This window comes from Camelus ferus, chromosome 26, assembly GCF_009834535.1.
Source record: "Camelus ferus isolate YT-003-E chromosome 26, BCGSAC_Cfer_1.0, whole genome shotgun sequence".
NCBI classification, from domain to species: Eukaryota; Metazoa; Chordata; class Mammalia; order Artiodactyla; family Camelidae; genus Camelus; species Camelus ferus.
Genome location: NC_045721.1, coordinates 4,705,887 through 4,718,202, shown reverse-complemented (window position 1 = coordinate 4,718,202; position 12,316 = coordinate 4,705,887). Strand labels below are relative to the sequence as shown.

At 40.0% G+C, this 12,316-nt stretch overlaps 1 protein-coding gene across 7 annotated transcripts in view; it reads left to right on the top strand.

Moving 5' to 3' along the window:
* The window catches only part of ASH2L (ASH2 like, histone lysine methyltransferase complex subunit), a 30,332-nt gene that overhangs the window by 5,906 nt on the left and 12,110 nt on the right, over nucleotides 1–12,316 (top strand). For 5 of the 7 annotated variants that reach the window (XM_032468777.1, XM_032468776.1, XM_014558113.2 and 2 more), the window contains exons 6-13: nucleotides 1,852–1,947; nucleotides 2,655–2,750; nucleotides 3,626–3,701; nucleotides 4,426–4,443; nucleotides 5,917–6,010; nucleotides 6,716–6,933; nucleotides 10,868–11,035; nucleotides 11,327–11,520. In XM_032468777.1, the coding sequence (XP_032324668.1) occupies nucleotides 1,852–1,947; nucleotides 2,655–2,750; nucleotides 3,626–3,701; nucleotides 4,426–4,443; nucleotides 5,917–6,010; nucleotides 6,716–6,933; nucleotides 10,868–11,035; nucleotides 11,327–11,520 (960 nt within the window). The remainder of the gene's footprint in view (nucleotides 1–1,851; nucleotides 1,948–2,654; nucleotides 2,751–3,625; nucleotides 3,702–4,425; nucleotides 4,444–5,916; nucleotides 6,011–6,715; nucleotides 6,934–10,867; nucleotides 11,036–11,326; nucleotides 11,521–12,316) is intronic. The other 2 variants (XM_032468778.1, XM_032468779.1) reach the window with 1 other exon arrangement.

Below are 12,316 nucleotides of genomic sequence, written 5' to 3'. Positions count from 1 at the left end.
AAATTATTATTTTGGACTTTTCAAATGCACAGAAAAATTCAAATACTACAATGAAAATCTGCTTATTTTTTCCCTAGATTTGCCAGTTGTTAATATTGTGCTGTGCTTGTTTTATCTCTTCATATCTGTATTTTCTCCCTAAATTTATATGAGACTAAATCGCAGATACTATAATATGTTACCCAATATTCTCTCATAACCACAATACAGTGGTCATACTCAAAAAATTTAATGTTGATGCAATACAACTATCTTAACATACACAGTTTATATTTTTATGTATATGGTGTATATTTTCACAGTATTTTTATTACCTTAATAATATCCCTCCATCCAGCATTCAATAAGGATCACACATTAAATTTAGTTGTAATGTCTTTTATCTCTAGAACAGTTCCTTAGTTTATTTTACTTCATTTTTTTGGTCTGCTGTGACATTTGGAATTTTGAAGAGCCCAGATAATTTGCCAGGATGTTTCTCAATTTGCATTTATCCAGTGGTTTCCTTATGATTAGATTCAGGTTACCTGTTTTTGGGAAGGCTGTTGTGTAGGTAGTATGAGTTTTTCTCTTTTTCACATCAGGAGGCGTAAAATAGTGCTTTGTTTTATTCTTAGTGATCCTAAATTTGACTATTTAGGTAAAGAGTTTATTAGAGATCCTAAATTAGACTACTTGATTTCTCCATTGTAAAGAGACCCTTATTCTTTGTAATTATTAAGTAATTCATGGGGTGATACATCAAGTTTGTGTGAATGTCTTGGTCTCCTAACCCTTTTAAGCAGTGGTTGTAGCAACCATCTAGCCTGAATCAGTTAGTGAAGTGGTTGCTGTAAAACAGAATACAGTTACTGGTTAAACTTCTTCAATAAAGAAGATTCCATTTAAAAAAAATTTTTTTTTAATCATTGTGGATTTGCAGATTTTTATAGTCCACTGTGAGATTTCTGGATTACTGCTCAGATGTGACCAGTGTAGCCCCATCCAGGCAGATACCTGCACTTTTTGGTGGGTCCCTATCAGTTTTTGAACTCTTCCTTTTTTCCTGGAACAGCAAGATATTCCAGTCTTCCCTTGTGCTTTTCCTGATTCAACCCTGGTTCCTTTTAGTAAAAATTTGGTTTTCATGGAACTAACTGGTTGAAGACGTTAGTGATGGACTAACTCTGCTGGAGTGTGGAAGATGGTCTCGGGTGGGGGAAGCTGGTGCCAGAAGACCAAGCTCAGACATTGTTTCAGTCAAGTAAGCAGGAACTGACTGAGGACCACAGTCATAGCAGTGGGGATGGAAAGGATGCCTGACTGGTAGGAAATTTCTGAAATTTTAAAATTCATTTGGTGACTGTTTGGATATGGAGGTTGTACGAGAGAACTAGGATGACTCGGTTATGTCAGGCGTGTGATTCTGGGTGACAGGTGACTGAGTATTAAGAGCAAGAACAGAAATCTGCAGAGATTTGTGGGGTGAGATACAGAGTTCAGTGTTAGTCACAAAAAGTCCGAGGTGCCTGCGGGATGCCCACATGGAGATGTCTCAAGCAGGGAGGAACAGGAAGGAGCTCAGGAGAGAGCGCGGGGGAGTCATCTTCCAGATGGCAACCGAGAGAATAGGGTGGATCGTTTCCTTCCTACTGGATCATAAGCCCTGCGGCTAAGATCTGTATATACTTGTTTGAAATTCCCCACAACCTATATGTTTGCATGCAGTTTTGTATTGAGTTATTAAAAAACTAAACATGGATTTGTCTTTTGATTCTGATGAAGTCTTTGAACATGCTGCAGGTTTTTGTGTGTGTGAGCTTAATTTTGAAAGCAGCTATAAAGGTCTTAATATTTTGTTTTAAAAACTAGGATATCATACCATTTATTGATAAATACTGGGAGTGCATGACAACCAGACAGAGACCTGGGAAAATGACTTGGCCAAACAACATTGTTAAAACGATGGTGAGTACACTAAAACTGACGAGACTCGACATTTAGAAAATCCGTGTTCTTTTGTAAGAATTTTTTTTTTTTATTTTACTGAAAGAATATGATGACTAAGAAAATGAGAACAACTTAGTATTAAATCTTGAAGAGTAATTGTAAACTTTAATAGTTTTCACTAGAGTAATTGTAAACTTTAATAGTTTTCACACAGCATCAGTAAGTTGCACGTGGTGTCTGAAGTAAAGACGTGGTAGTTTTACGCACGACACTGAAACCTTTGTCCAGTGCACTTTTGAAAGAATAATTTTATATTGAAATTGGAGACAGTTTTCTTTGATTTAAAAAAAGCCAATAGCACTGTTCTAAACATTGTTGTCCTTAGAATTAGAGCACTCGGGGGAAGGTCAGCGCCAGCTGTTGACGGTACTTACCTCTGAGGTGGAGGGAGGGATGAGGGTTAGGAAGGATGGTGGCTCTCGTTTTCTCTATTTGAATTTTTTAATGTCATGTATTAATTTTGAATAATTTTGAAGTTTCTCTATTTGAATTCTTTGGTTGTGTATTTTCTAATCAGAGGGAAAAACTATATATATGTGTATGTATATATATTTTTAGAGATTACACCTAGGAATTGGAGTCAGTGGTCGATCATCTGTTCAGTACTTCTTTTAAGTATAAAATTTCCAGTCATACTAAAATATTAAAATACTATTTCCTTTTAGAGTAAAGAAAGAGATGTGTTCTTAGTAAAGGAACATCCTGATCCCGGAAGTAAGGACCCAGAGGAAGATTACCCCAAATTTGGCCTCCTAGATCAGGTACAGTAATATGCTTCATATTCCCCTTTTGATTTTTAAGCCACGGGGACAGAGAATCGGGCTCTGATTACATTTGTGTATTTGCCACTTACAACATACTGCCATTCATGCCCGTAACCTGGTGGGCTCCAAATAAGTGGTTCTCACTACCTGTGGAAAGAAAAGGACCCTCACCGTAAACGGGGGAGACCAGTGTTTTGGGTCTGGCTCTTCCCTAAAGTGTTAGGACTTGATACATACCAGTTTTATCTTTCTTAACTTCAGTTTCCTCACTTGTAACCCAAATACGCCATTCCAAGTTATTTCTAATTTTCTTTCCATCTCAAATTTTGCTCTAAAAACATTTAGTGTGAAGAAAAATGTGTCGTGAAGAATTTGTGTTGTGTGTCCAGCATAGCATGAGGAAAAAGATTTCCAGTCTTGGTTCAGTGACAAGGGTCACATTTAGCATCTCAGGAGGTCAAGTCTTTTAGCTCTGCCTTTAAAATGTTTGCTTTGCCAGCAGTGAAAATTCAGGTTTCTGTCTGTCTTCTTGTAAAATGAGAAGCTCTGGCCACACTGGGCCTGGACTCCCACAGGGAGTGCTGAGTCAGCGGGCCTTAGGCACTCTGGTCCGGTCTGGTCACCATTGCCCTTCCACCCCCCACACCCTGGTTGGTTACCATTCGTCCTCATTCTGAAACCACTTAGCTCCTTACCCTTGGCTGCCTCACACGTGTTACTTGCTCATGCCTGAAGCATCTAAATTTGGGACCCCTGCAAGTTTCAGACTCTAGGATTGTCATTGTTTTAGAATTTCTCCTGGTTTTTTTGAGCATTGCTAGGTTGGTTTGATGATATAGCCTCCCTTTATAATTGAACATTTTTCCCCCCAGGATCTTAGTAACATTGGTCCTGCTTATGACAACCAAAAACAAAGCAGTGCCGTGTCTACCAGTGGGAATCTAAATGGTAAGCATGTAAATGTCTTCTTGACGAAATATTTGTAAGCTGTTGAATCCACATGTGCCTAGAATTGGGTTGACTCTTAACCGGGTATTTCCTAAGATGCTTTAAAGTCCAAATCTCAATTTTTAGGAGCTAGCCAAGGATTTGACAGATGGTAGTAGAGGCGGACTTTTTGTCACTTGACACCACACTTTGGTCTTAAGTGAAACAGATTTAGCATAAAAGGTACAATCCTAAGGTCAGATTTACTGTGTTTATGTTAGACTCCCCATCTGTATCCTCATAACTAACACTCAGTTTAGATAGATTTGCTCTCCATTCTTTTTCCTTAATTCAGCTGTTATTTAACAAACTTCCTGTGCCCATCTTCTAATTTTTCTTGCCCTGAGTCTTTCAACTGATTCACATGACAGCATTTCTGTGTTGACCACCCACTGTAGCACGTCTTTCTACCTAACCTGTCCAGCGGCAGGAATGTCCTTTCTTACTAATGGTTTCCTAACAAGAGTGGGGAGAGCGGGGCGGTAGCTAGCTACACGTCTGACACGTGGTGTCATTAACTTGTCTTTTGGAGTGGTAGCACCTTAAATATGTAATCATTTCCACTGTTATTAATATTCTAAGATGGGTTGGAGATAACTAAATGTATTGTTCATCTTTTTACCCTATTTCCCCCTTTTAATTGTTAAAATTTGACAAATACATGGTGCCACTTCTGTTCTTACAGGTGGAGCCTCTTTTGGAGGTGAATTCCTCCTCTGTCTTCTTTCAGCCTCTCAGACTTAAGTATTTTGTGGTTTGGAAAATGCTTTTTGCTGAGTTGTGGTAGAAGCTAAAACTAAGTTAAAATTTTAAAGCATTGTGACAGTGGTGGCCATAGCACTTACTATGAAACAGTAGTTCCGGTTTAATGTTAGTAATTAAAAGCTTGTACGTTGTCATATTCTGCCTGACACGGCCAGCAGTCCCCTCAGCATTGCTTGTTTTGTTCAAGATGGACCTAAAACTTTCTTAAAATAATTGAAATGCAAATACCGATAAAAACTTAAATAGTTTTTTGACTAAGGTAACTCAAACTAGCAACATTGATGTTGCAACAGGTTTGCAACAGTTTAACATTAAATCTTTCATGAGGAGTAGAAATGACACCCAGTGTGTTCATAGAAGGAAGTTCTGCATCAGTCTGGTCCTGTCTAAGCAGAATATGAGCTGCCCTCAACGTCTTCATCCTCTTTATTGCAGCAGAACTGCTGGTAATTTTCAAGCTTGTCTCGAATTAAGATGCAGTTGTTTACATAAAGGTGTTTTCCTACAGTTCAGGGATGTTTTCTGGAAGATGGAAAAGCAAACTAATTGAAAGGAAAGACAGAACTGGACAAAAATTTAAAAGTACTTAATTCAGAAATACACAAGGTAGTATTCCTTGTGGCCTTATATAGCTCAATACGTATATGTATGTATTTTTTGTATACAATTTGTAAATTCTCTATTGATATTTGCTCTTCATTCCACAAGCCAGGTCAGTCTAACCTGAATTTGATGCATTTGGCACAATCTTAATAATTGTAAAAATTGCCTACTAAATTGAAAGCCGCCTTTCCTGCTCGTGTTATGCACGACCACAGTGGGTGCCTACCTAGCAGCACTGGAGAGAAACACCTTTTTAGTTCTTCTGTTTTTGTTTTCCATGCTTAGTGTACTTTTGTCTTGTTGGATATTCGAGTTAAGTGCTTTAGCCATGTTGTGCCTTTATGATGTTTACAGAATATACTGTGTGTAGTTCAAGCGAGCGAACATTTACTTATAGTGAGGGTATTCTTTATGGATGTTTGTATTGATTTGGGTGGAAAAATAAACTCGATCCACGCAGTAGTGCAATAGCTTTTAGCGGTGGGTGTTTGGAATCTGAATGAGTGAAAATGCATTTGTGTCACAGCTCAGAAAGTGTCCTAGAAAGTTGCAGTTCAATGAGAAAAGAAGGTTGAAAAGGCAGCGCAGGTATTGTTAGTGCCAGGTCCATTTGACTTACTGCCCTAACCCAGTGTCCTGGGCTGTGAGCCACTCAGCAGACTCAGTCCGAACCAGGGTGAAATCCAGGATGCTTTCGGGAAGGCAGTCCTCCTGTAGTGTTACACAAATGCACGCTGCAAGTGTTAGTCCCTGTGGAATGTCAGTGTCAGTCGCAGTTCATGGAAAGTGATCTGCCTTCTCTTCACAGGGGGGATTGCAGCAGGAAGCAGTGGAAAAGGAAGAGGAGCTAAGCGCAAACAGCAGGATGGAGGGACCACGGGGACCACCAAGAAGGCCCGGAGGTAGGCAGAACCACCCCACCACCACCACCACCATTAGAGTGTTCTCTGCGGCTGGCCAAGGGGGAGAGCTCGGGTGTCTGAGGGTACTAGCCTTTTTATTATTCTCCAGTCCTAAGCCCTTTGAGGGATAGAATAACCCCAGGCTAGGTATCTTGTTTTAGGAACTTGTTTGCTACTTAAAACGGCCCTGGGGCAGCACCCTGTGGTGGTTTACCTGGGAGCACAGTTTGGTTAAGGCATCTTGAGAAAGGATAGGTTTGCCGGAGGGAGTGAAACCTGTACGGAGTGTTAGCTCTGTCACTGAGCTTCCTGCCTCTTCCCTCTGGGGACTCTCCCTTCACCTAGTTCAGTACTGAGGTCGTGAAGTCCAGGTCATTTCTTTCTCAGACTGGGGACAGGGAGGAAGGTTCTGTTCATTAGTTTATCATAATAAATATGCTAAAGGAAACTGCCTTGGTTTCTCTTCTCCTTTCTCCCCTCTGATGGACTGGTTCACTTTCGTAGATATCTGTACAGATAAATAATTTTCATGTCCCTGTTTTGCCTGCAGAGAGCAGGGTGAGCTATTTGAATACAATGAAAAGCATTTGAAGTTGCCTATATTCCAGCTGAAACCTAATTGATCAGAGGCCTTTCTTACAGAATTGAAGGCACTTGAGCTAGAGGGGGTTTTAGTTTCTTGATTTTATTTTTTCCTTTCTGCAGTGACCCTTTGTTTTCTGCTCAGCGCCTTCCCCCTCACGGCTATCCCTTGGAGCACCCGTTTAACAAAGATGGCTATCGGTATATTCTAGCTGAGCCCGATCCCCACGCTCCCGACCCGGAGAAGCTCGAGCTGGACTGCTGGGCGGGAAAACCGATCCCCGGAGACCTCTACAGAGCCTGCTTGTATGAACGGGTCTTGTTAGCCCTGCATGATCGAGGTGGGCAACCTATTCATGTTCAGGAGGGACCCAGTGTTACTTACAACTGTTGTCATTAGCCCTGTCCAGCCTGAGTCAGTCTGTTACCCTTCCCTCACCCCCGTCTCTACCTGGACTCAGCCAGATTGTGTAGGAAATAATGTCCTTCTTTGTCTCTTCTTACAACCTCTAGCTATTTATATATAGTATAACTTTTTTTTTTTAAACTTTCTAGTTTGAATGAATTTTAAACTTACAGTCAAGTTGCAAAAATAATACTTTTGTTTGTTTGTTTTGTGGGGGGGAGGAGAGGTAATTAGGTTTATTTATTTATTTACTTTTTTTTTCAGAGGAGGTACTGGGGATTGAACCCAGGATCCTTGTGCATGCTAAGCATGCGCTCTACCACTTTGAGCTATACCCTCCCCACTAAGTTGCAGAAATAATAGAATTTCCATACATCCTTCATCAAGCTCCTCCTAATGGCAAGATCTTACACAACCATAGAACAATTACCAAAACCAGAAAATTAACATTGGTAAATGCTATTAATGAAACGAAAGGCTTTATTTAAATTTCACCAGTTTTTCCCCTCATGCCTCTTTTCTAGGATCTCACGTTGCATTCAGTTATTTCTCCTTCGCCTCTTGCAGTATTATTCAGTTATTTTGTTGAATATTCCTCTGAGGGTCTGTTTAACTTTTTCGCATGCTTAGACTGATTTTGCACATATTTTGGGAGAACCCTGCAGACAGGAGTCCTTCCCTTTGCGTCATCTCATGGGGCGGGTGATGTCAGTGTGTCTCGTTGGTTGTGTTGACGTGATCCCTTGGTGAAGGTGGGTTCTGCTGGCTCTCTGCCATCTTTCCCTCTGCTGTTAGTAAACATCTTAGGGAAAGATACTTTGAGGCTGTGCAAGTATCCTGTTTGTAAAGTTTTGCCCACTAACTTCCTTTCTCCGTGTATTATTAATTATTTCTCAGTGTGGACTTAGGTATTTAATTTTGTAGAGGGCATTTTATTTTGTTGCTCAAATTATTCCAGCTTTGACCATTAGGAGCTTCTTTAGGTTGGTTTTTATGTTTTCTTTGTTTTTGTTTTTTTTGTTGTTGTTGTTGTTTTTAAGTTTTCTTTTATTGAAGTATAGTTGACTTAGAATATTATTTTCAGGTGTACAACATAGTGATTCGGTATTTTTATAGTTACTACAAAATAATGGTTATATTTCCTAGTGCTGTATAATAAATATATCCTTATAGTTTATATCATGCATCTGTATGTAGTTTGTACCTCTTAATCACCTCCTTCTCTTTTGCCCCTCCCTCTCTCCCCACTGGTGACCACTAGTCTGTTCTCTATATCTGTGTCTCTTTCTGTTTTGTTATATACGTTCATTTGATTTTTTTTTTTTTTAGAATCCACATGTAAGTAATAATAGAGTATGTGTCTCCCTGACTGACGTTTTACTAAGCAGAATGCCCTCCAGGTCCATCTGCATTGTTGCAAATGGAATCTTTTGTCCTTTTGATAAGCCCTATCTCTTTTTTTTCCTTAACTTTCTGGTGTCACAAGATGTTTTTGGCTCATCTCATATTTTCCAGTCTGCAGTCCAAGCATCAGCTACTTCTCCAAGGAGCCCTGGTTCCTTTGTTTGGAGAATGGTATTTAGAAGTGAAGATATAAGTGTTTGTTTGGTATGCTCACTGTTACAGGGTGTTGCTTCTAGGCGCCTCCCTCAGTGGACTGAGGTGGGAGATGTATGTACATGGTTAACTGACACATTCACACAGGCCTATACTGGGTTTACACTGATGCCTCGAATTTTAATTAAATACCATAGAGTTGTTCCAGCCTTCCACCTTTCCGTATTTGTAACTTCCTTCTCTAGCAGTGAGAAAGAAACCTGACTCTTAATTATCTACGATATATTTTCTTACTTGTTCATTTCTAACAGATTCAATAATACACATTTTTTTAATACACATTTTGTTTAAAGATGTACAAGTCACATTCTGTTTAATCCAAAGCTTGAGGTAGTTTGAGAATTGCTAACCACTGCAGGAAACATGCACTGACTGGATCCCGGCATGTATGTGCAGCTCCTTCTGTCCTAGGCTTGCGGTGTCCCAGCGGGACACTTAGTTTGGTTCCTATCTTCCCCACCTCTATCAGTGTGGTTCTGTTTCATTATGTTTTCCACTTGCAGTCCAGCAGGTTCATTTGTTAGTGTTCATGCCATTTGGGGTTCTCTGACATTTTGGGGGTGTATCTGTGTGTCAGGAGTGTCTTTGAAGGGCATGTGCAGCATCACTGGGGTTCTGAGAGTTACTGTTGTTCAAAAAGGTTTACACAGAGTGTTGCTCCTTCCTCATCCCTGCTACCCTGTTCTCGTTTCCTCTTTTTCTCCCACCACATTCCTTTCCCACTCACCCCTTACATGTAACCAGTCTCTTTAGTTTCTATTTTATCCTTGCTGTGTCTCTTCCTGCACAAGTGAGCAGATACATGTGTATTTCCTTTTATCTCCTTTTTTCATACCTGACGGGCAGCCCACTGTAGATTATCTTGCATTGTGCTTCGTACAGTTACTCCATGCTGGTTCAGAGATCGTCCTCATTTTCTTCTTTTTTTTTTAGCTTCATGATGCACCGTTTTGTGAACATACATGGTTTATTCAACCACTCTGTATATGGGCATTTAGAGCGTTTCTAGGATTTTGCATTCACAAACAAAGGCAGTGAATGACTGTAGGCATGTGTGTTTTTGTATTGTTGGTGGTATATTTTCAAGGTAGAACTCTAGAAGTGGGATTGCTGGACCAGAAAGGTGAGCAAGGATATATGTGTGACTCAAACAGGAGGAAGCACCAGGTAAACCTACTCGAGGGACATTCTGCAAACCGAGTGACCAGCACCCTTTAAAATGTCACGGTCGTGAAAGACCTGAGGAGACATGGCAGGTAGATGAAACAGGGATCTTGGATTAGATCCTGGAACAGACAAAGGATATTATTTAGGTAATTGGCTTAACTTGAAGGTGACCTGTAGACTAGCTGGGTTTTTGTATGTGTATGTGTGTATGTTTTATTGAAGTGTAGTCAGTTTACAATGTTGTGTCAATTTCTGGTGTACAGTATAATGCTTCAGTCATATATAAACGTACATATATTCATTTTCATGTTCTTTTTCACCATAAATTACTACAAGATATTGAATATAGTTCCCTGCATTATACAGCATGAACTTGTTTATCTATTCTATATATATGTATCAGTTAGTATCTTCAAGTCTCTAACTCCCAGTTTATCCCCTCTCACCCCTGGCCCCTGGTAATCACAAGATCTCTATGTCTGAGAGTCTGCTTCTGTTTTGCAAATAAGCTCGTTTGTCTTTTTTTTTAGATACCACATATAAGTGATGTCGTATGGTATTTTTCTTTCCCTTTCTGGCTAGATTAGTTTTATAGTATTGTGTCAATGTTAATTTTCTGGTTTTGATAACTGTATTATGGTCATAAATGGTGTTAATATTTGGGGAAGCTCGTGAAAGACATGAGAACTCTGTACTATTTTTGAAAGTCTGAAATTGTTTCGGATATAAAGTTAAGTCTTCTAAAGGATGGTTGAATTCACATCAGGATCCAAACCTTTACAATCAGTTAGTTATATTTTAGGGAATCAATAGAATAATTAATTTTAACCTTCCATCTTAAATAATCACATTTAATAAAAACTGATTACCTGATGGCATTCTTCCTTTTTTTCCCCTCTTTCCTTCTCCGTTTATATCTTATGTTGAGACTTTTCAACTCCTGAGTGAATATTTCAAATTCCTCACCTGATATACCAACTTTTTATTTAGTTTTAGTGGCAGGCAGGAGACTCGTCTTTCTGTGGCAGTTGTCTCCAAGTATTCAGAGAATTTTCAGGCCTTTGTTTTAATCCCCATCACTGCAGCTCCCCAGTTAAAGATCTCTGATGACCGGCTGACTGTGGTTGGAGAGAAGGGCTACTCTATGGTTCGGGCTTCTCACGGGGTTCGGAAAGGTGCCTGGTACTTTGAAATCACTGTGGATGAGATGCCGCCGGACACTGCTGCCAGGCTGGGTTGGTCCCAGCCATTAGGTAAGCTGGGGCTATAATAATGGACAGTGGGGAGAGAGGTATAAACCAGCTGGCTAAGCTTCACAACTTCTGAGGTTACTGGATTGTGGGCATAAAATTCAATTCCTGAATTGAATTTTGTGGTTTGTAATTCCTGGGAATATTTTTATAATTCTTTGCTTGTGAGAAGTAGTTTGTTAGCACTTTTACAAAATTGGTAAAAACAAACCAAAGAAAGAGTAGGATCTTTTCCTTTAGCGAACCAGGGGTGACTTGCATCCTGACTGCCTGTGTATGTTTTTATTGGGACAGGTAACCTTCAAGCTCCCTTAGGCTATGATAAATTTAGCTATTCTTGGCGAAGCAAAAAGGGAACCAAGTTCCACCAGTCCATCGGCAAACATTACTCATCTGGCTATGGGCAGGGAGACGTCTTGGGATTTTATATCAATCTGCCTGAAGACACAGAGACAGCCAAGTCACTGCCTGATACCTACAAAGATAAGGTGAGTCTGTCCTCCCCAGAGATGACTGAGCTTGAAGACCTGTGGCAGCCAGTGCCTGCAGCTGTGTGTTCTCTTGTGAGGCTGACTCATCTTTCACAGCTTTCCCCAACATTTCTTTATGAAAATTTTGAGACATAACAGAGTTGAAAGAAGTTAAAAGTCGGTGTCCAAATACCCATCACCTAGATTCTGCCATTAATGTTACCCGTTCATTCCTCCACCCGCCCACCCACTCATCCATCCATCTTTGTTAATGCACTTAGGAGAATGCTGCAGCTGTCAGTACAGCCCTCCCCACCCCACTCCCCACAAGTGCTTCAGGATCCGTATCATTAAATAGAGTTGAACTTTTGTTTATTTTTTTCTTTTGATATAAAATTTACATAATACAATGTACAAATTTTACATAAAATGAAACATACACATTTTAAGTGTACGCTCACTTGAGTTTGGCATTTGACCCAAACCCCTGTGGAGACGTAGAATCTTACATCCCAGGAAGTTCGCTCATACTCTTCCCAGTCATTCCCAGCTCCCACCCTCAGTGAGGCAGCCACTGGTTTGAATTTCTTTCCCCCATCATAATTCTATTCCATTAGTCTTGCTTGTTCTTGAACTCGTATGAATGGAACCATGCAGTGTGCAGTCTTTTGTTCGTGGCTTTTATTGTTCAGCATAACGCTTTCGAGATTCTTCCATGTTCTTACACGAATCTGTAGTTTGTTCTTTTATACTGCAGGGTAGTTTCCATTGTATGTCACCACAGTGTGCTTATCCATTTTCCTATTGATGGACA